The sequence below is a fragment of the Miniopterus natalensis genome, chromosome 19 (assembly GCF_054644295.1).
Source record: "Miniopterus natalensis isolate mMinNat1 chromosome 19, mMinNat1.hap1, whole genome shotgun sequence".
NCBI lineage: Eukaryota > Metazoa > Chordata > Mammalia > Chiroptera > Miniopteridae > Miniopterus > Miniopterus natalensis.
Genome location: NC_142099.1, coordinates 21,434,709 through 21,458,100, shown reverse-complemented (window position 1 = coordinate 21,458,100; position 23,392 = coordinate 21,434,709). Strand labels below are relative to the sequence as shown.

General features: G+C 42.6%; 1 protein-coding gene across 1 annotated transcript in view; it reads right to left on the bottom strand.

Annotated features, from left to right (window-relative positions):
- RGSL1 (regulator of G protein signaling like 1) overlaps nucleotides 1–23,392 on the bottom strand; it is a 38,264-nt gene that overhangs the window by 13,744 nt on the left and 1,128 nt on the right. Inside the window, exons 2-14 of the mRNA XM_087828188.1 lie at nucleotides 21,637–21,719; nucleotides 19,795–19,869; nucleotides 18,416–18,545; nucleotides 16,851–16,955; nucleotides 15,710–15,871; nucleotides 13,680–14,644; nucleotides 11,402–11,464; nucleotides 10,753–10,975; nucleotides 8,543–8,650; nucleotides 5,889–5,994; nucleotides 2,765–2,958; nucleotides 1,269–1,386; nucleotides 736–850 (exon numbers count right to left, since the gene is read on the bottom strand). Of these exons, the coding sequence (XP_087684314.1) occupies nucleotides 736–850; nucleotides 1,269–1,386; nucleotides 2,765–2,958; nucleotides 5,889–5,994; nucleotides 8,543–8,650; nucleotides 10,753–10,975; nucleotides 11,402–11,464; nucleotides 13,680–14,644; nucleotides 15,710–15,871; nucleotides 16,851–16,955; nucleotides 18,416–18,545; nucleotides 19,795–19,869; nucleotides 21,637–21,719 (2,447 nt within the window). The remainder of the gene's footprint in view (nucleotides 1–735; nucleotides 851–1,268; nucleotides 1,387–2,764; nucleotides 2,959–5,888; nucleotides 5,995–8,542; nucleotides 8,651–10,752; nucleotides 10,976–11,401; nucleotides 11,465–13,679; nucleotides 14,645–15,709; nucleotides 15,872–16,850; nucleotides 16,956–18,415; nucleotides 18,546–19,794; nucleotides 19,870–21,636; nucleotides 21,720–23,392) is intronic.

The window sequence follows — 23,392 nt, the reverse complement described above, 5'->3', positions numbered from 1 at the left end:
GGCATGATCTTTGGAGTCAGAGCTGGGCTCAAATTTTTCTGATATGAACTAATTCTATAGTCCATTGAAGAAATGATAATTATCAAGAGACCATTTAAGATTATTTTAATTTTTTCCTCAAGCCGTATGAAGACTCTCCTGAATGACATACCTGTGTTCTCTTTCTTCCCTTTTTATCTCCTCCAGTGGGAGAAAGGATGAGTTAGATGACTGGTGAGTCTGGAAGAAGGAAGTGGGTGTGGTCTGCTCGTGGCCCTTTGCATTCCCCCTCTGGGAGGTGTTTGTCTCCAGGACCCAAGTTCAGGCCTGCCCTTCCTAGGACAGTAAGGGGTTCACCTGGGTAAGAGGAGGCCTGAGTTGTTCCATTATGCTATAGTGGATGGACATGCAAATGTAATTTGGGTGCAGAGAGAGGATTATCAAACCCTTTTGGCTTCACGGTCATCCCATGTCCTTGAAAGTAGCTTTCAGCAATAAAAAACAAACCTGACATTTTGATCTCCACGAGTCCCTGTGCCTGTCACAAAGATAGTAAAGACAGGGACTTCCTTAAATTCCACTCTAACGGTTTCTCTGAGACTCAGATTCCTCCTTCGTAAAGTGGGGTTTTAGAAACCTACCCCAAAGGGTAGTTGTTTTGGTAGCTAACAGTGAAACTCGTTCGTATGGTTGGCAATGCCTAGCCAGTGGTTTTCTTGTCCCTGGTGTCTTGTCTTCGTTGGCTTCCTCACTGACCTGGGATTCCTGTAGGTGAGTTGCTGGATTCTTAGAGGGCTTCCTAGGCAAAGTTCGTACTTGAGTTTGTGGTTCCTGAGGAATAGCTGGGAACAGCTCTTGGTAATCTTTAAACCTGCCAGAAGGAGGCCGAGAATGTCAAAGAAGGCCAAAGCCTGACATACCAAAAGGCAAACCTATCTCTGCTTTTGGAGGAAGCCAAAGTGGAAATTGGGGAACATCAAGATATTAAAAAATATTCTTAAAATTTCAATCCTTTGCTAATGTTAGCCTATCCTTCCCAATAAATACTATATTGTTCCTTTTTCAGGAAAACAAACAGAAGTGTGTGTGCGTGTGTGTGTGTGTGTGTGTGTGTGTGTGTGTGTGTGCAGGTAGGTAAGAGGGTTCAAGATAAGTTGGGCTTTCCCTTTGTAAGGAGGCACTGACAATGAACTTTGTGAGTGGATTATGAGACTTTTTGAGTCATGTGGCTTTCAGGAGCCAGGGAGCAGCTCTGGAAAGGTTCACTGCCTTCACCAAGCAATACTCACCACGTGTCTTCCAGAGATTTCATGACAAAGCTCTGGAGTGCTAACAGTGAGGTTGTGCTGACACGGCGCATCTGAGAGATTTCTTTGACGATAGGGGCATTGCACTGCAGCATTTCTTCTAGAAAATGGAATAGGGAGGGAGGGAGGGAGAGGAAGAGGGAGGAAAAAAGGAAGGAGAAGGGGAGAGAGGAGAGAGGAGAGAGAGAGAGACAGAGAGAGAGAGAGGCCATCGTCTCTTGTCTACCATTTCTGACGTAGTTGGTGCTTCTTTCATTTTAGTCTTATAGCCCCTTATTCTCAATCTGGTTAGACTCTGAGCTCTCCACAGTTTGAAAATCTCAAGCGTATCTTTGGGATGTTATGTGATGGTGTGTTTGTAGAGCAAATACTGTCCTATTCTAGTTTAGTTCCACTCAAATCTCAGATAAGTGTGTAAGGGGAATAAATGTTTAAAAGATTCATTTCTGCAGCTAGTTTGAAGTTTTAGGTTTAGGAAGGGAGCAGAAAGATAAAGGATTAAAGTTAATTGCTGGAGCAGATGGGAAATCCAAGATTACACATAAGTAGTGTAAGGGCAATACGATTTTTGTTCAAAGACTACAGTGTTCATTAATAAGACTTGAAAACTTACCAAGGACAGGATCTGCTTACTTTTCTTCTCTTCTAGCTCATTCAAAACAATGTACAGAAATTGATATCTCAAGACTTAACAAATACCTATTTCTTATAAGATCTGCCAATTTTACCTCTTTTTCTATTTTTATAAAATCTATAACCTTATCTTGGTTTACCACAAGCAAAACACACACACACACCATCAGTTCATCTGTGTTAAAATAAGAGACTTCATCTTCCTTACTTTGCTTGTTTACCTCCAAGATGGAACCAAGCTCACCCCCTTTTGTTTGCCTCCAGACTTACAGGTCAATACTTTACATGCAACTTCTGCTTCTGGCCAAATGAATTTACGTGGGTGAGATTTACCCTCCCACCTCAGGCAAGAAAACAAGACAAAATTTATGAGGATTTTTGAAAGAGACAGTTCTGCTTCCTGGCACAACTACCTTTATAATCTATGAGTGGTACACACTCCAACTTTGCATACAGCTTAATCTCTTTTCTATCTAATTCCAATCTAGTTGACTTGAAGGTCAAGCAACTTGAGTTTGAATTCAAGTTCCATCAATTGGGTAAGTTAGTTAGCTCCTCTGTTTGGCCTTCTTCATTAGTCAAGTAGAACTATTTATCCCTACCTTATAGGGATTAAATAAAATCCTATTTTCAGAGCTGCGTCTTACACTTGGCTTCTTTTACTAGTAATTTACTTTGGATTTATTGGTGGTTCTCTGCTTTCACTCTTTGTCTCTTAATCTTTGTCTCAATACTGTCCCATGTGACCCCTACTCTGTTAGGCTCTCTTAAGACAGGCTCTTTTCCAGACTCTTCTAAGATGCTAAAGAAAGAAGCAGACAGTATAAGGAGAAGAGGCTGCATACCAGGAGAGAGTGTGCCATGGAAGAAAGTCTTGACTGTATTTTCAATAAGAGACTTGCAGATCTTTTCATTTGGCTCATTACTGATCTTCTGTATGGCTATCAGGAATTGCAATGCGCTATCCGCCTTCTGTTCTTTGAGGAACTCCATGAAGTACTCCAAGTGGTTTGCATTTAGGAGGACTTCTGTCAGGTTTCTGGAAACAAGAAAGCATCATTGGTGGAAAGAATGGGATGGTGACCCTGAATTCTGCTCTAGTTAGGGAATGGGGAAGGTCTTCTCCCAGGCTGTGGGGCCTTTAAGTATGTGTGAAGACCAGGGTGAATGAATTGCTTACTCTGTTTCCTCGGAGATACATTTTTATGTGTCCATCTTAAGTTTGGTGCAATCATTTGACAACCCCAATGAAGAGGAAAAGTATTTTAAAGGGGATAATTTCTTTTCAAGGAAACCTTCTTTCTACATTATGGATTCAAAACAACCCCTAACTGGCAGTCATTTCAGTGAGGTAGAGCATGAGTAATCAGCAGTTACTGATCAATATTTCTAAATTTCCTTTGCTGATCTCTTTTTCACTGTTCCTTAAACATAGGTGCCCCTAATGTTTCATCCTCAATCCTCTTGAGTTTTGCCTTATGATTTCCCCCCTGGGTAATCTGCCTCCTCTGTGGCTTCAGTTTTCATTGATATGAGGAAGTGGTTTCAATTATCATTGATATGGTGAAACTACGTTTCTAGTCTTTCTGTCATTCAATAGTTAACTATGATGTGTCTAGGTGTGAATCTTTTTAAGTTTATCCTATTTGGAATTCCTTAAGCTTCTAGTATGTTTTGACTAAGTATTCAACAATTACATATTCAAATATTTTTCCTGCCCCTTTATCTCTCTCCTAGACTTCCATTATTTGTATCTTGGTGTTCTCGATGGTGCCTCACAGGCCTCTGAGGTTTTGTTGATGTTTATTTTTTGATGCTTTCAGACTGGATAATGTATGCTGAGCTAATTTCAAACTCACTAATTCTTCTGCCAATTCAAACCTGCTATTGATTCTTTCTAGTGAATTTTTCATTTCAGTTATTGTACTTTCCAACTCCAGAGTTTTATTTGGTTCTATTTTTTGCTGTTGTTGTTAACCCTCACCTGAGGATATTTTTTCCATTGATTTTTTTTTTTTAAAACATATCTTTATTGATTTCAGAGAGAGGAAAGGAGGGGGAGAGAGAGAGATATAGAAACATCAATGATGAGAGAGTCATTGATCGGCTGCCTAGCCCACAACCTGGCCATGTGCCCTGACTGGGAATCGAACCCCGATCTCCTGGATCCTAGGTCGATGCTCAACCGCTGAGCCACACCTGGCCGGGCCCATTGACTTTTTGAGAGAGAGAGTGGAGGGGTGGGGGGGAGAGAGAGAGAAACATGGATGTGAGAGAAACACATTCATTGGTTGCCTCTTACACTCGCCCTAACTGGGCTGGGGATCGAACCCTCGACCCTTCAGTCCATGGGCCAACACTGTAACCACTGAGCCAAACCAGCTAGGGCTATTTGGTTCTATTTTATAATTTTTATCTTACCCTCACCTGATATTTTCATTTGATGAGTCATTGATATTTTCATTTAATGAGTCATTGTCGTCATACTTTAATTTTTTTAAATATGGTTTTCTTTAGTTCATTGAACATATTGCTTGGAAGTCTTTAGAAAGTCCAATATCTGAATCATCTCAGAGATAGTTTCTAATGACTGCTTTCCCCACTCTGTGTTTGAGCCATACTTTCCTGTGAGTATTTTCAGGGTGTAGGGTGGGAGGTATGTATCATAATTTTTTTAAAACTGAGACTTTGGATGATATAATTTATAAAGTTCTAAAATTTTTTGACAGGTTTGTCCAGTTTTACCATTGTTTTTATGGAGAGACAATTTTTTGAGGTTCTTGCTCTACCATTCCAGAAGTCTAATTCCTCATCTTCAGTGTTTGTTTTTTAATCTGTATCTTCCTTTGTATCTCTACTCCCACTATTAACTTCAGGTTTTTAATATCACTCGCCCAAACAACTGCAACAACCTTCCAACTATTAGTCCTGCCTTCAGTCTGAGTCTCTGATTCCTCATACTATTATCACTATGTCTACCAGGGTAATATTTTTAAAACCCATATACTAGGTGTTTTTGTTTTTTTGCTACTCTTGTTCCAATAAACCCCCATGAATCCTTATTGCCATTTAATCAATATAAATTCCTTAATAATTCACTCAAGACCTTCTTTCAGTTATTTTAGTCTCAATCTAGCTTTCTAATTTTATATTTTATGTTCATTCTCCCCATGCATTCTGTGCTTTAACACCACTGGACTATTTTCAAGTCTTTGAATACCACTTTCACGTTTTTGAATTTATCTCTTTGTGTCATTTCTTTGGCTTGGAAGGTTTAGCCCTACCCACAAAATACACCCATTTCTTTGCAATTTAATTCCTCCATGCAGATGAGGGCCCCTTTTGATACTCTTAAGTTTTCCTAAGCCTCAGTCAAAATTTTCTTCTTCCATTATGCTCTCATACTAATTAGTCCATATTTTATCATAACATTTTTAAGGCCAATGAACTAAAGTTTATTTAGTTATGTATTAGATTAACAGTAAGGACTATGCTATATGAATAAAGACTATGAATATGAATATCACAGAAGTCTTTTCTAAATCATATAATCATAAGATCATTAAATTCTATAAAGGATAGAGGTATATTAACACATGTACAAAGGTGTTTATTATGGTGCTACTGATAGCAATACAAAAACTGAAGATAATGTAAATATCCATGAAAAACATATAGTTAAATAAATCATGCTACATTCACACTATGGAAGGAGGTAGGCCTAAACCTCCTATACTGACATCAAAGGATGTCCATAGAGTTTGTTATGTTGAAAAACTTATTGTATAATATATATTGTATGGTGCCAGGTTTAGAAAATGAATGATGATTTAAAATACTTAGTATGCCTGTGCATGTGTGTGTGGTAGTTGAGAAAGAGTCTAGAAACTAACACACAGAGAAATAAGTTCATGCTGAACTCCAGGCCTGTGCCTGGAGACACTGGTGTAACCAGATCCTTTGTCTTACCTGGGTCTCATCGAAGGCCTCCTGACAACAGTAATCTTTTTAAAGGATGGTTTCCTATTTGTGGATGAACATATCCTTGGTTCTCTGAAAATTTTCACTGTAAAATCTAATAAGAAGTCACAAAGTTGGATAACACCATGCTCTAAAGAACACTGCAGAGAAGGGGGGACAGAGCAGCAAGAACATTTCCCAGACATCGAGGGCACGTGGAAAACCACAGGCCCGCAACTGCTGCCATCTCAGGCCACTGGTGCTAGGGATGCATAGGCCTTTAGTGCATAAGAGATTTCAGGAAGATTTTAACCCCTCACACTAATAGCGGTTCAGCCTGTGTTATTTAAGTCCGTTGGCTATTAGACCTAGAGCCCACCTTCCTCAGAAGGCCGCTGAGACCCAGTCTGTCAACTTCTCCTTATCATTTCAACACCAAGCGGCATCCTTCCCCCAATCAGCCGTTTTCACTGAGCCATACCCCACATGCCAGTCTCCTTGGACACCTCTGCTGTGCCATCCTAAACCCTTCCACGTGTCCCTTGGAACTCCTGCTTCCTAATCAGCAAACTCACAGGTTCTTGCTTGACCTCTTCATTAAGAGTTCCTTCCACCTTCTTGCTTTAACAGAGACCATTCCCTTTCCTTGTGAAGGACACCAGATCCTTGTGAGGACAAGCTTCCATAGCAAGCTTCTCAAGTGGTGTTCTGTCACACCATACACAACTTGGAGTGGGTGTCGGGTGCCCTGTTGCCACTTAGAAACTGTTATTTCAAAACTATGTTAAAACACTACTATTACATAATGACAGACGCCAAGCATTTTAGCATTCAAAGAGCCCTTTGAGGTTGTTAATATTGTAGAAAGTAATGCAGACTTTTTTTATTGGCATTAAGTACAATCCAGACTATGTAAGACCAGATATCAAAAGAAGAAAGAAGGAAGGAAGGAAGGAAAGAAAGAAACCTGCCAATAAAAAACACCTAGAGATGCTGGATAAAAGAATAACACACTTTTAAACTCGTAAGTAAGCTTGTAAAAAATTAATACAAAATAAATACAAACAGGGAGATTAAAGGAAAGAGAAGGTTAGAAACCAGAAGGCTAGGCTGATACCAAGAGTTCACCTGTCTCAGGGGCATCTGCAGTGTTAAAGCCCCAATGGCACAGAAGGCAAAGCCACAGGCCTTAGAAAACGGGCAAAAAAACCTTTTGCCACTGCTTTTACTTTCAAGGCATGGGACAGTTATGACGATTGCTCCTGAGAAATACAGCAGAGCTTTTTGGCAGACTCTCAGGGCAGAGAGAGTAAAACAACAAAGGAGAAGGGGCCCTGAAAAGCACCCAAGGCTTTCAGCTGGGACCCCCAAAAGTAAGGAAAACCAGAGCAAGCTCATTCATCAAAAGGAATGAAAGCTAGCTCTGAATCAATGCTATCCCTCCATGGATAAAGGTTACCTGGCTGTGCTCGTTCAGTATGTGTCAGAAATAAAGGAAAATGCCATCGCCTAGAGCCTCAAGTTATCTATGCAAATTTTTATAACAATGTTCACAAATAAAGCAGAAGTGACAAGGTATTTAAAAAGATTCTCCAAAACCAAGGAGAAAAAAGATGGCATTTGAAATAGACATGGGAAATCCAAATATGCACTTTAAAATAACTATCATCCATTTAGTTTAAGTAATTCAAAAGAGAAAAAAAATCAACATAGACCGAATACCACAAAAAGAAAAAAAATAAATTCTAAAAAGAAAAAGGTTAATGATTGAAATGTAGAAAATTGAGAATTAAGAAATAGGTAGGATGACAAATTTTAGATAGCTGAAGTGAGAATTGTTGAACTAGGAGTAAGATCAAAAGAAGATACCGGACTGAAACATAGAGAGAAAAAGTAAAAAAAATACAGAATAGGGCATATGGAACATAGGGCATGTGGCTAAAATGATGAAAATATATATGATAAGATAAGCAGAAGGATGAAGGAAATAGAATGAAGCACGTCAAATACTTGAAGAGAGAATAACTGGAATTTTCCTAAAACTGACAAAAGACATCAAGTCAGAAATGCAAGAGGTCTTGAAACTCAATCTCCTTCGGGGAGTTGCCTCCACCAAAGGGCACAGCCAGACCCAAGGTCATATCTGCCCGAGGGGCAGCCACACCCCAGATGAGTCAATGTAGATGCATAAAAGTCCCTTGACTCAGTCGGGGACAAAGCTCGGCTTCCGAGCTTCCTAGGGGATCTGCTAGGTCTACTCTGACTGCCTCACAGTCCAGCACCTACCTCTGCCCAGACCTGCGTTCCTCACTCCCTACAGGAGTCATCTCCAAGAACACGCCCAACAAACTCCTTCCACAAATCTCTGACTCCAGGGAACTTCGCAGAAGACCAATCTGCATTATTTAAAACCCCAGAATGAGAACTAGGCAGGGAGGAAGGAAGGAATGTTTTCATCCCTGTACTCAGGCCTTTATAATCGAATCTCATTTCCATGATGTCCTTCTGTGGCCTTGGGGCTGGAGGGGGCGGGGGGGGGGGCAGGTCTGATCAGCTCTCATTTCAAACAAAGCATGGTTCCTCTTTTGGCTTGTGGCCTATCGAGTTTGGGGATGCTTTCCTACCTGGCTGTCTCAAATCTATCTGTGGGTTTAAACACTTACCCATTTTAGGTGCTTTTTCACAATATATTTTGTAGTCATCACTGATCTTCTCTATGGCCACCTTTGGATACTTATAGCAGAGTTCCTCAAAGGACATGTTTTCTATGTCTATCAAGTAGAGAAAAACAGGGGGGAGCCTAGTTGACCACTTTGGGGTCAAAGATTCATATACTTTTGTTAAAAGTATTGTCTTTAAAATGTTATTTAAGTACAACAAGTGCTTTAATGGAATGTTTATACACAAGGAATACAAGTTCCCTAGGACAAATTAGAAGCAAGGAAATACAGCCTCCCCTCCAGGGTGGGAAGATTCTGCCCTTCCTGGAGACCCCTGACCCATGGAGACTTTCTGCCCAGTCACGCACAGCTGGAACTCCCCAAGGCAGTCAAGTACTTTCTGAGTCATACTGGTGGAGTCCAGAAGGAATTGGAGAGTGTGGACTCACAGAAGTCAGTTGGCCTTATGTCAATTGTCACTGTCGTCATTATCGTCTCTCAAAATGGGGTATCTGGCTGTAATTGTAAGAGCGGTGGGTTATTTCTGCAGTGGACCCAGGTTTCTAGTTCTCCCTTGCTGAGCAAACTTGGGCAACCTTTTTGCTTTTCTAGGACTAATTTTCTCTGTGTGAAAGTTGAGAATATTCTGGTTCTGGTGCTCTGAGAGTTTATGGTGCAGCCTGAGTGGAGGCATCAATCTACCGGGCAGTCAGGGCCCCAAGATGGGCAAATGCACAGGAGGCCCTTGTCAGGTCAAACCTGTGCTCCAAAACAGGAGTGGTGGGTGAAGTAATCATGTGTGCTGGGAGAGAGAGAGGGTGGTTCCCTCTCCTGGCCATCCCAGACAATCCATGGCCACTAAACGCCTGTTGCCCTGTATATGTGTGGTGAAATTTACCAGCTACCCTTTCTCCCACTTCTCTCTAGATTTCTGGGATAGGTTCTGGAATGTTCAGGATTTAGAGAGAAGGTGAAACTCTGAGGTGAAACAGAAGGCCTGTTCATGATAGATTTTTTTTTTAAAGATTTTTTAATTGATTTTGAGAGTGTGTCACATGTAATCTAACAAGTACTACTTGTTGAGCACCTGTTTGCTGTGTAAATGCATTACCTCCAACACCCTCAACAGCCCTGCAAAGTAGGGGCCATCAGCCCCATTCCACAGATGAGGAAACGAGGTTCAGAGAGATGAGGTAGCTTCCCTAGGCTCATGAGTGAGGGAATGGTAGAACTGATTTTTCAAAGCCTTGGCTCACTCTTGTTCTATCTGTTTTTCAAAGTGTAGTTCACACAACTCAACAGTATGTCAAAAAAATAAATTGAATCATTTCTGGCATTTACAAAACAAAATAGAATAGGATAGAGATTATTAGAGTACATCATTGGTTTGTGAAAATATTTTTGTATCTATATGCACACACATATAGATATATAAGTATATGTCCCCTGAAGTCAAATATATTTATTGCGGATCAAAGTGTGAGAAATACTGCATTATCCTGACTGCCTCAACATAGACAATTAAAACAATTTGTTCGATTTGAATAACAATGGCTAACATTTATTGGACTTGTACTATTGCCAAACATTGTGCTAATAGCTTTCATAGATGATCTCAGGTCATCTTCACAACAAGCCTGTTATTATTCCCCACTTACAGATGAGAAAACTGAGGTTTAAAGAGAGGTTAAATGCATTGCTCAAGCTTCCAGAGTCATTAGTGGAGCTCAGATGTGACCCCAGGACTGTAGGAGAGCAGAGCCTTGTGCTCCTCTACAATTCTCTCCACTGCCGGGGTGGGCTGGGGTGTTATGTTGGGGAAGGAGGGTAGCTGTTAAAAATAAATGCACAGAAATGCTTTGGATTGGATTCTGGAGAAGGGGCAGTGAGGTAGAAGGTGCTTATCAGATGCATGAGATGAAGTGTTCAGTTCAACTGCAGCGACGCTGTGGTGGGCATGAGTCTGGCCGCACTCTAGTGCTCTGGCCCCCTTCACAGCCAGTAGGAGCTTCTGCAGTCAGTCAGTCTGGATTCAGATCCTCTCTGCCACCCCTTGTGTGACCCTGGGGTGGTCACTGACCCCCCTCTGTGCCTCAATTACTCAATACTTATCTCAGGTTATTTTGAAGAGCAAATGAGGTCATCTTTGCATTGCCTATATGTCAGTGTTGCTTATATGTCAGTGTCAAAAAAATTATGGTGACTGCCCTCACCTGCCAGAAACACTGGAGACTTCAGTTCTACCTGGAGAGACCCGCCTTGTCTCAGGTCCTCAGTAGCTAGTTTTTGCCACTGCATAGAATCCATTTCCTCCATGTTAGCCAAACCCTGGCTTAATGCCAGGGATTCCTCAAACCTCTTATATAGAAGAATGTTCTCTTTTTTGTTTAGTAAGTCTCTTTTATGCCTCCCGGTGCTGATGAACTTGCTCTGAGTCTAAGAGAAGGGGGAGGGGGCAGACAACATTTTCTACAGGAACTAGAGCAGAAGCAAGACTTTTGTAAGAGCCCAGTCCTCCTGCGTCTCCCTGTCATGCAGACTTAGGCTGACGCTTTTCAATTTGTTCAGAACCATTGCTCCTTGACACACCAACCCCCTCCCTTTTCTAATCAAACCACTTTCTATAAGGGAGAAATTCTATATGAATGTGACTCCTTCAAAGTCAGCTCATACACTTGAGTCTTTTTCCTTGAGAGGTTTATGTTTAGAATATTAGGGACCATGTCAATCCCCACCCCAGTTGCCTCTAGGAAAAAAAATCAGCCTTTCATTTACTTTAACAAATAAGGCTTCTAAAAGAGCAGTTACTCTCTTTTCTTCCCTCAACCTCATGATTCCTCCCCAGCTCAAAGCCCCTCCTACTGAAAACGTGAGAAACCAGTAGTCCTCTTCATCCAGAAATTCATCATACCAGTGGCTGAGTATCTGCAATTGAAACACGGACCTAAGTGTTAGGAGGTAGTGCTCAGCTTGCTGCATCTCGCCTGCTAGTGTTCACCTGGGAGAGGAGTGGGCTGCAGACTCTGGATTCTCTAACTTGGAGATACAATGGAATAGCAAACATTAGCCATGACCCACCAGGGGGCAAGTCTTTGCCTTTCTAAATATGGCAGCCCCTCTCTGAATCTCAGAGGATAGTAACCAATATTTATTTAAGAAGAAATACAGAAGCCCAGCCAGGTGTGGCTCGGTGATTGAGCATCGACCCAGGAACCAAGTGGTCAAGGTTCGATTCCTGGTCAGGGCACATGCCCAGGTTGTGGGCTTGATCCCCAGTGCAGGAGGCAGCTGATTGATGATGTTTCTTCCTCATCGATGTTTTTATCTCTCTATCCCTCTCCCTTCCTCTCTCTCTAAAAACCAATTTAAAAAATAAAAAAAAGAAGTAAAAAAGAAGAGATACAACAAATAGTTTACTGAAGGACAAATATTTGACATCTTGTACATCTTTGTTCCTTTCCAAAGTATGATCTCATCTGATTCTCAAAATGGTCCTGAAACCAACCATCTCCTTTTGATGTGTCTACTCTTAATATCTCCCACTTGAATGCCTTACCCACTTGTGAAGAATATTTCATTACATTAAAATAAACAAACAAAACCCAACAATAACAACAATAAAAACCTTTGAGTTAGTGCTTAGCTAGGTTTATATATTTGTACTCTCACATTCATTCATTTATTTATTTGATGAATACTTTCTGAGTGTCTCCCATGTGCCAGACACTGTGCCCATTGCTGAGAATATACAAATCAATATGCTACAAGCTGGGTCCTCAAGGAGCTCACCTTCTAGCATGATGAACAGCAGTATGACACATGCCACCACAGAGGTATGAGCAAAGTTCTTTGGGAACAGAGAGGAGGGAACGCATTTCACAAAGGGCAGAAGGTCCCTGGACTTCTAGTACTGAAGAACTGTGCACAGAAGAGCTTTGGCTGTGGATCCACTGGACTGATCTGGTCCTACACTACCCAGATGTGCGACCCTGGATAATTATGGTGTGCTGGAAATTGTGTTGGACTTCCAACCAAGAACTTCTGGGTTCTGCCCCTGGTTCCTCCACTAGTCTGCTGTGTGCCTTGGGCTAATCCACTTACACTCTGAGTCTCATTTTCCTTACTGTACAAGTGACAACAATACTACCTTGTCTGCCTCTTGGAGGTGTTAGGAAGCCTCAAGGAGGTAATGTGCTTTATAAGGTAAATACATTATAATGCACTAAATAAGTTGCTACTTATATCCACTTGCTCCTCCAGATCTTGGCTTGTGCCTTGGGAAATTAACCTGTATGGACCACATCAACAGGCTCCCATGACCTCTGGTTAGACATATCCAGTCAGGAGTCCTGACAGGAGATGGGAAAGCAAGAGTAGAGTGAGTTTGGGGTATCTATTTTCCCTACTCCTTCCTAGCCAGATCACTGTGGACTGGCTACATCCCTCTATTCCTGACAATTACAGCTTCTGTTGAGTGTTCCACTCCATACAGCTCTTTCTCTCCTGGTTCTGGTAACTACTCCGTCTCCTCAACTCTTCAGGCCTAAGAGTGATAAAGGTGCCCACCCCTACTGGCCCTGGAGTATTGCACTATCCTTTGTGATTTCCCTACCCTTGTGCTCACTCCCTTGTAATTAGTCCCTTTTCCTGGATGCTCATCTGTTTCCCAACTGACTCTGCAATTTGTTTTCTCCCAAGATCTTGATACAATAGTCAAGCAATGGGCCTTACTTCCTGTGAGTCTTTAGGATGGTCTCCTGCTTTTATCTAATGTTTTAGGATAAGAATAAACTCTTTTCAATTGGCCATTTTCTTGACAGCTGTTTTAGGAAAGAAAGACCCTGTATTTCAATATATAATGTTTAGAATAGTGTTATTAAAACTTTCCTCAGTGGAACACTCTGAGGTTCATGGCTTTGGGAGAGTCCACATAAGGGAGAATTGAAGAAGGAATACTTTGGAGTTTTGAATGCTTCTTAGGAATTTGTACAGCCTATTCCTAAAAGATTAATCAACTCTTCGATAGGTGCAGGGTTATATGGCTAATTATATCATTAACTTGGTATAGATGACTAGATAGAATTTCAGGTCTTGACCTAATTTTCCAGATACTAACCCATTTCTGTAAGGTGTAACTAACCTGGCAGATCTCTTCCTGGGCTCTGGGTATCCAGGGGTTCATATTCCCAGAAGGCAGCAGCTCCTTCAGACCTTTAATAGTTTGGGATTTGAGTGGTAGGCATGGGCCAATCTGTTCATTCAGGTAGAGCTCACAGATCCGGTTGCCCAGCATGTGCCAAAAGACGCCATTCCCAGTCTTCCTATTACTTATCAGTACACTGAGGAAATGGTGCAGGTCCTGCCAGAGGTCCAGGAGTTGGATCTCCACTTTCAAATTCAGCTTCTTCAGGTGGTCCCGGAAGGGATTCCCTGCATAAGCATCGGCACACAAGGCCCAGTGGGTGTACCCCAAAGAGAGTCTTTGCTTTATGGCATTCTTGATTGTCATATGGGGGGAGTGACGGATGATGGGGGTGGCAGTCCTCAGGTGGGTAGAGAACTTTGTCTCAAAGAGGCCCTCCATGTGGAGGTGGCTCTTGGATTTCTTCTTGTTGGACTTCCTGGCACAGAGGCTATCCTTTTCCAGGGAACTGGTTATTCTCTCCCTTGAAGAGGCCTTTTTCAGGGAAGGCATTTGTATGACCACCTTCTCCTGAGGACAGGTCTCGTGGCACGCCATGGAATTGGTGTCTGAGTTGGTATCCAATTCTAGAGACCAAGAGTCATGGTCTATCAACTGCCACATCTTCAGCTTGGTCTTCCTGCTCGAGTACTGCTTCTGGGAGTGATGGGACTTCTTGACACTCATGTTCAGAGGGAGCCCTCCTACATGGGTACAGCAAATACTGTACAGGCGAGTCTCATATTCTTGCATCAGACCATGACATGATTCCTCCTTAGCTATGATGGTCTTGGCATGGGTGAAAAAGTTGGGAAGCCAATAGCTCTGGAGTTTGAACAGAGCCACTTTCTGCATGTTGCTCAAGATCTCCCTCCTGGTGGTTGACTGGTTGGGATGCCAGATAGAGAGGTTCAGGAGAGACTCTGAAGACAGAGAGATGAATGATGAAAACAATGTGGTGATGGTGAGGTTGTTAAATTTTTCCAAATGTTTTTGAACAGAATTTCATTTGTTCCTCACGTAATCCAGGGGTATGAACAGGTCAAACATGGTGGATACATGTTTAGGTATGTTCAGCATGGTGACCCCTTTCTCTGATTACCTTCCTTCTTCCCCAGATGAATAAGTCATTCTATGGGATTCTTCAAGTTACTTTTTAGACTATTGAATGTTATTGTAAAGAAAAGCAAAAGTCACATGAAAACATGTTTAAGAACGAGAGACATGTAGCTTTGAATGGGATTTCTCAGGGTTAGATCTGACAGGAGAGAGGGCTTTGGACTGAATAATTTGAAGGAGTCTTTACTAGCCCTGATTTTAATCTCATCAATTCTCAGTTATCTCTATGAATAAGGAGTAGTGTGAGTAATCCCAAAGAGCAAATCTTCTGGAACACATTTGTGTTTGGGTTAGCAATGCCTCCTCACTAAACAAATAAATAAGTGAATACATAAATAAATAAATAAATAAAGATGAATCTGATGTACTAGAGAAGAGTCTTGCAGACTTTTTCTGTGAAGGGCAGCTAGTAAATAGTTTATAGGTTTTGTGGGCCACCTACAGTCTCTGTTACACACTTGTCCTCTTTAACCCTTTAAAAATATGAAAACATTCTTAGCTCATAGGCCACATGTGCTTCATTTGGCCTGTGGGCTGTAGTTTGTTCTAGAGAATCCCAATTTAAAAAAAAGACAAGTCCTGCAGGCTCAGAAGGTGGAGGAGTTGTGCGATTACCTTGCTCCAATTTCTCTCCACTCCATCCAACCAACGATCGCTGGCAAGTAATATCTCAAGAAGAGGCCCTACAAGCCTAATGACAATTAGTCTCTCTCATCTCTCTCCTGTTAAGGGTTAGGTTTCCCACCGGCATCACTAATGATGCATAGAAGATGGAAAGAGTGGCAGGGCTGAGGGCTATCAGGCACTGGATTGATTTCTTGGTTTCATTTCTCAAGGATTTCACTTCAGATACACTTTATAGTTCTTACTGATGTTCATGTTGCAGAGCGTCACTACCCGTGAGCCCTCCTGAAGGTGGGTGGCCTTCAGCACAAGGAGGAGAGATAGGTAGTGGTCTCTCAATTCCAGGTCCATCTCATCTATGCTCAGGATCTTCTCAGCAAGGATCCAGAAGTCCATCAGCTCTTCACCTACAGATCAGACAGGAGAGGCACAGAGCTGCACCACAATCTTGCCCCTTCAGCGGTTGCATCTGAGCGTGGCAGCTGATGCCCCCACCACCAGCCTGCTCTATTGCTTCCAACATCACCAACATCACTCCTTTGGGTTAAGGCACCATCTCCAGAAATGTCCTAATATGGGGGCACATGGGAGTCATGGGGAGAAGGGACTTAATGGATAGGGATCTTTTGTGACTTCTTATTGTTAGAAAAACTGTCACTTTAGGGAAAACTGCAAGACTCTGAGGATGGATCATGAGACTTTTGAGTTTGGTCTAAGAGTAGCCAGCAGAAGGACACTGGGGCCAAAATGTACCAAAGACTATGTTCCCCGTTTCACAACTTTGCCAGGGCTGAAGTCCTTTTGACAAACTGAGCAATAGCCTGTCTAGTGTCTAGTTCTTCCCTCCCTGTTCCCTGGAGATCCAGGATTTCACCCTTAACCTAGGGCTTGTCCATGGACAAAACTTAACGTTACTGAACTGGACTGTCAGCCAGTACAGGCTGTCGGTCTCCCAGACTCACCAAATACTGGATCCGATCAAGCAGAAAGCAGTGCGTCCCAACACTTGCTACAGGGATTTACTTATTTACTTGTTCCTTGTCTGTCTCCCCACCGTCGTGGCAGCTTTATGAAGTGGGGATTTATGGCTCTCGTTCTCCTTTGTATACCCACATACCAGCAGAGTGGCTGCCACAGAGTGGTGCTCAATAACCGTTGTTGAATGAATGAATGAATGAATGAACAAATGAATGAGTGAAAGGGACTCTGGTTGTGTTTGCCCTAACCTACACTATGGGTCTCAGTTTTCAAAGACTTTACCCAAACTGCATTATAAATCAATTTTATATTTACCATAGACATACATAACTGTCAGTAAGTGCTCCGGGGCACCCTGGAAGCTGTTAAGAACTTGCAAAGACCCCAGAAAGAACTCCAAAAACCCACCTGCACTGCCTTTGAGGTAGGTACAGAAGCGCCACATCCTTCTGACCCCGCCAATGCATTTCTGGAGTAGCCACTGGTCTGCCTTTTTCCATCTCATCATCTTTGCTGCCAGGAAAAGTCCATGGTGAGAGTGAGTTCTGTCCCTGGCTCCTCTCAGCCTTGCACATGGTCAGACCCCCATTTGCTCAGTATGAGTGAGGAGAAATGGTGGCCCGTTAGATGAGTTGGGTCCTGATTATGCGGTGCTTTTGAAACTAGGCACCAGACCCTCTAGTGACATGCATCAAGTGACATGCGAGGGACCCACAAGCATGTGTACAATCCAAGATCAAAAACACACTCCAACCAAGGCCCCTTGTCTTCTACAGTCCCCACGTGACAGTGATTCTGCCAATTCAATTTCCCCAATATGTATATTGTAGGGAAAAGAGTGTATAGCGGTGATTTGTTACAACATTTTACTCAATGGGGATTTCCTGAATCTTAACCTTCCCTGGGTGGGACATATTTAGTTTCTTTTGGTTAGTTGAACTGAGAGTAAAGTTACCAATTCAATTCTAAATGGAGATTTTATTCATTCATTTTTTTCAACGAATATTTATTACATGTCTACTAAGTACCAAGTGCCATTCTAGGTGTTTGGGATACATCAGCAAACAGAACAAAAATCCCTGCCCTCCAGCCTATAGTCTAGTGAACACGACAGACAATGAACAGTCAGTGTAATGAGTACATTATCTAGAAAAGTTGAAGGTTATAAGCACTATGGGGAAAAATGTAAAGGTAGAGGAGGGTAAATGGAGTTGGTTGGGAGTGCTAGGGCAGGGGTTGGATGAGTGGGCATTACGGTCTTCATGGAGTAGGTGAGATCTTCACAGAGATTTGAGGAGACGAGAGAGGGATCCAGTGTGGAAGGGGGGGAAGAGCATTCCAGGCAGAGTAAACAGCCAGTGCAAAGCCTTGAAATGGGAATCTGTCCAGTATGCTTGAGGAACTGCAAGGAGGCCAATGTCGTAGAAATGGAGTGGAAGGAGATGAGATCAGAAAGGAAATGAAGCCAGGTCTCTAGGACCTTGAAGGCCATTGTAGGGGCATTGGGTTTCACCTTGAGCAGAGGAAGGACATGATCTGAATTAAATGCCTAAAGGCTTATTCTGTCTGCTATGAGCAGAAGAACAAGAGCAAAACGAAGGAGTCTAAAATGATTTCAGTGGCCGGGTGAGAAATGATGGTGGCTTAGGCCAGGTGGTAGCAATGAAGGTCGTGAGGTATGTTTGATTATGGATATATTTTAGATAATTTTTGATGTCCTGTGGCCACCACTAACTCTCTCATTTATGGATGCACTAAGACAAATAGCCAAGCCAACTGACTTCTGCTTGTTGATTTAGGTACCAATTTACCAGCCTAAGATTTCACCTATTGCCACAACACAAGCTAAGCCACCTGCATGTCTAAGGCTGCAAAGGTGGCCCCTATCTGTACTTCACTGTAGGACTAAAGGCACAGGATTGCTATGTATCCTGGCTTTCCATATTTCTCCACACTTATACCCCCATGCTTACCTCCTTCTTGGGAATTAATGAAACTGATGAGCTCTTGACAGAGAATGTAATGGAAACACAAGTTGGTTTTACAGAAGAAAGGTAACCGGTATTTTCCCAACCAGGTCAATAATCCTTTGTACTTTGGAATCTAGAGTCCAGACAAAATAGGAACAGAAAAGAGAAATGGAACTGAACTGTTAAGAAATGCAGCTTAGCAAAGGGCAACACATAACCTCACACTTGCTGTATCTGGCCCAGAGGAGAGACGTGTTGATTAAAAATAGAACCGAAGGGGACTGGAGACTTGGACTGAGGCTCCCAAAGGAGTGAATAGGTTGGTTGGCAAGAAAAGCCTTGATCTTTCATCAAAAAATCTTCCTTATCCCTGAGTGAAGTTGTTTTAAAAAAAGATCTAAGTCCTGCTTGATAGGAGGGAAGCAGAAGAGACTTTGGTCTGTGGCGTTTGGGTCATAACTCTATTCAATGTGCTTCTTTGTAAGCACATTTATAATTTTTTGCAGGCTCCCAGCCCATATCAACTGCACAACGTATACAAAAACACACAGAGACTCACACATAACATCATTTAGAGTCCAGGATGGACCCCTGAGAGACTGGACCACCAGAGAAGGGAGGAAAAAACTGAAAGTTTTAAGTTTTGGAATTCTCCAGGAACACCACATGCAAGAATCAGAGTAGAGTGTCCTAACTCTCCAGGTCCTGGAGGAAAACAAAACCTTGCTGTGAGCAGGGCTTAGCGTGATCTTTCTGATCCCACCTGCTGCTGGTAGGGCATGTGGAAGCCATGGGTAAGTCTAACATCAACCTAGTGGAAAAGGGTAACAGGAAGGGGGAGAAAGACAAGAGAAAGCTAATAGACGAAGACCAGGAAAAAGGGCATGAGGAAGGAAGAGTGAGACAATCTCTGGAGGAGAGTGGTGGAGTAGTCATCAGGCATTGCAGAGTGGCATCTTACCTTGAGCTACACCTTATAGTGCAAATAGTTGCCATGTGGCCCATGGGCTGTGACCTCCTGTCCCTCACCCATGGCAGGCACTGCCAATCAATTCCCAGACTCCTTCTGGTTTAGGTGTGGCCTCAGAGTTCTTCTCAGCACAGTGCTTCAAGCACCTACTACCCAACAGTCAAAGTGAGCATGAGAGATAAGTCCCACTTGCTAACCAAGGATTAGAATAGAAAGGAAAGGGCTCACCAGCGCCTCTTGCCCAAGTGGTAAGAATGCACAGAGGAGAAATGTCTATTTAGCTTGATACTGTTTGCTCTACTCACCTGCTTTATGGTTTCTCCCTCTCCCTCTCCCAACCACGCTTCCAATTCAGCTCCCTCTTTCCCCCCCATCCCAAGACCTCGGCCATTAAAGAAAGACCCTTACTCACCAAGTCATGAGGTATTTCTGGCCACAAGCTCCACTCTGCATTTTCAACTGTGTAAAATGGTGTCTGGCCAAAGACCTGCAAAAGAAAGCTAGGAAACAGCCAAAGAGGTAGAGCTCCTCTTCATGAACATGTCATGGTCCGTCTGCAGCCACAGGGGAAAAGAGGTTCCATTGCTTTCCTATTTCAGGGGACATTAATTCTTGAATGTACTCCACTGAATCAACTTGCCTTGCACAAAAATACCTAAAGTAGACTAAATTACAAGATTTGTTCATCTTTTGGCTCAGCCCTGCCTCAGCCTGGGAGTTATCTCACCTGTGTGCAAAGGCCAAAGCCCATCCTGTTAAATGGTGTTGACTTTTGTATATCTTGTATATTCATTGGCTAAAGCAAAGACCTAAACCCTTTCATGAAGAGAAATGGCTTTGGATTTGCCTAAACTCTTGAGCTGGAGAAAGTAGAGAGGACCAAATATATGAAAATTAGGGGGCATTAAGAGTGTCCAAAATTGATAAGTAATTCTAGCCCACTGTTCTCTTTTGTCATGGAGCAGGGACTATGACCTAGGCAACCAGATCTGAGACAGATGGGGAAGGGCTTCTCACCACAGGCACCAAAAATGTCTCAAAGTGTCACAAAGTATATTTGACAGAGGGCATTCTGTCTGTAATGCCTGCTGTTCCTTGGTGCCTTAACTCACCCCATTCTGTCTGTAATGCCTTCACGTCCCTTGCTACTCAACCCCTCAGTCTTTTCCTTCTACTTCTTTATCCATCACCCTCTCCCCAATTCTCAAATACCTCGTCTTCCTTCAAGTCTTGGCTTGTGTCACCTCTTCACTGAAGCTTTTCCTTACTCTTCCAAGTGGGCGTGGCCTCTCTCTTGTACCCCACTACCTCCTAGAAACTTCTACCATGTCGCTCACCTTAAATTACATTAGATGGAAGTCCTTGAGGACAGAGGTGATATCATTAATTATCTATGTCCCAGTGCTAAGCCTCGTGAGTGGCACAAAGTGACCACCCAAGAAGTGTTTGTGGAATAACACAGTGTTTTTTCCCTGTTATATAAAATCTCACCTTTTAGTGGGTGGCATTCACAGGAAAGGGTGTACTGAGATGAGCCAGGATTTTTATAAGGCACCCGTATTAGGATGTAACCAAAGATGTCAACCAAAAGAGATGTGAAACTAGGCTAGGGTTGGGTTTAAGAATATTTTGACATTTGGCATTCATTTCAGTTGCATAGATTGAGAAAATATATAGGTTCGGTTCCTGTGAACAACTCAGTCATTTTTGTGTGCTGAACACCTGGTGAGGGGAGTGGAGCACAATGAATAACCCACAGTCCTTGTCCTGCAGGAAGTCACAACCTCACCATCCAGTGGGGGAGACCCACATGTAAAGCACAGAGTTGCAAAGTGCTAAGGGGCACAGAGGCAGGGAAATATAAGTCCCATTGGAAGAACCTAGGAATTCCTTAAGGAGACCAGGATTTAAGCAGAGATTTGAAAAATGGTGAAGACTTTGGTAGGTGGAACTACGGAAACTAACAGAGCCCAAGAAAGGTGCAGAGGAGGGAGAATGCCAAGTGTGCTCCTGAGGGTAGACCACTGGGTACCAGCAGAGGGTGTGATGGGCAGGCAAAGGCAATTAAGGAGGCTGGGGATTTGGAATTTGATTATGGATTTTAGAGGAAATTCGAATTCATATTTACTTGCTCAAATTGAAATAGTTTTGATTTGGGAAGTTTTTTTTTTTTTAAAGGCACACAAGCTCAGTGAGATTCACTGCTTGTCTGTTGATGAAACCCGTGTATTTAAGTCTGAGTGAGAACACTTACCGGGAGAGAAAGAAACGTGTTGAAAAAATCGGCAAAGATTTCATTCTCCAGCAGAATTACGAGATTTGTAGAACCGATTATCTCTATATGGGGAGGAAAAGCACACCCTCATGAGCCAGGATTGCACTCAGGATGGGAAAAGAAAGCAACTGAACAGGGCATTTCACATGGCCAAACCTCAGGTAACCATGGCATGTGGGGTCATCTAACTCAATGTCTCCCCATTTCCAGGACTCTCCTCTGCACTATCATTCGGTTTCACCACCCCCAGCTGTGGGGGGCTTGCTACCTCACAGGGCTGCCACTCCATTTATGAAAAGAGAAAATGGTTAGGAAGGCTCTTCCTACTATGAACTGCCTTCCTTTATCTTCTTTCCACATACAGAAATCCTGCCCTCTGAAGCATCACAGAATTCATCCCATCTTAAGTGGGACAGTGCTCCCAAGTTTATGAAGCTATCACTGCCTTCTGCTTATCTCCAACCCCACTGGCTAGTCACTAAGCAAATCTTCAACTGTCCCTTGCATGGCCCCCTTGCCATCTGGTTCCTCTTTTGTTGGATAGAGTGTCACCCACAACTCTGCACTCTTACCAGGGAAGAGCATAAACAACTGTTGCCCATATTGTATGTTGTATTAGTGTGGCTGGAGGTGGGGTTAGCTTTGGTGCTCTCTCATTACACTATCAACTCCACCATCCTTTATTTATCCAGTCACTTTTCAGAAACCAAGGGCAGGAATCTACATTTATTCCAGTCAAATCACAACTTGTTGGGTTGGGCCCAACATTAAACCCAAAAAGAGCTTTTCTGAATATTGATCTGGTTGTACAAAGTATTTTGATTCCCCTCAGGCTTGACAGGCTTGATTGTTGCATTGTCCAACCAAATTCATCTGAGGAGATGAGTGTTTACTGTCACAAAGTCAAGCATGGAGACTACAGGTGGTCTTTTTATAAGCATTCCCTGAGTTATTTATTTTGTGCCAGGTGGATAATTCCAAAATCTGTGTTTTCAGTCCAGATTTCTTTCCTTGGCTCTGGTTATAAATGCTCAGTGAGCAATGGGACATCTCTACATAGATATCCACCAGCAGTTTCATCTCAATATTTTCAAAGTTGATCTGACCTTTTATTTCTTTCCAACCTGCTCCTTTTCCTGTATTCCTGATCTCCATTACCAGAAACACAACTCACCAATAATCTAAACCAGAAACCTTAAAATCACCTTTGTTTCTTCTCTTGCTCTCTGTTCCCCCATCCCCAAACACTCCCACATGCAATTGAGGGCCATGCCACGTGGTTTCTCCTACATATGCCTGGAACCTGTCCTCTCTTCTCCATCCATAAAGTCACCCCCTTATGTCAAGCCCCTATATCTCTCAGACTGCTGCATCAGTTTCTGAAAATGGACTCCCTAGCTACGGTCTCTTTCCTTTCCAAGCACACTCCACACACTGCCACCACAATCTTTTGATATTATTGTTAAAAACCCTTCAAAGACTCCTCAATGTGCCACAAAGTAAAGTTTAAACTCCTTAGTACAGTATCTGAGGCTTCACCAGATCTGGCTTTTAGGTTCCCTCCCAGCCTCATCTCCCACCACCCCTTAAAATTAAATCCCTTGGACTTCTGCTCAATGATCTGCTTTTCTATATAATTCCTCCCACCACTTCTTGTGTGTATCCTCATATGTTCAATTAGACTTTCTTTCCCACAGATATTATAAAAGAGGAAGTAAACAATATCTACATGGAA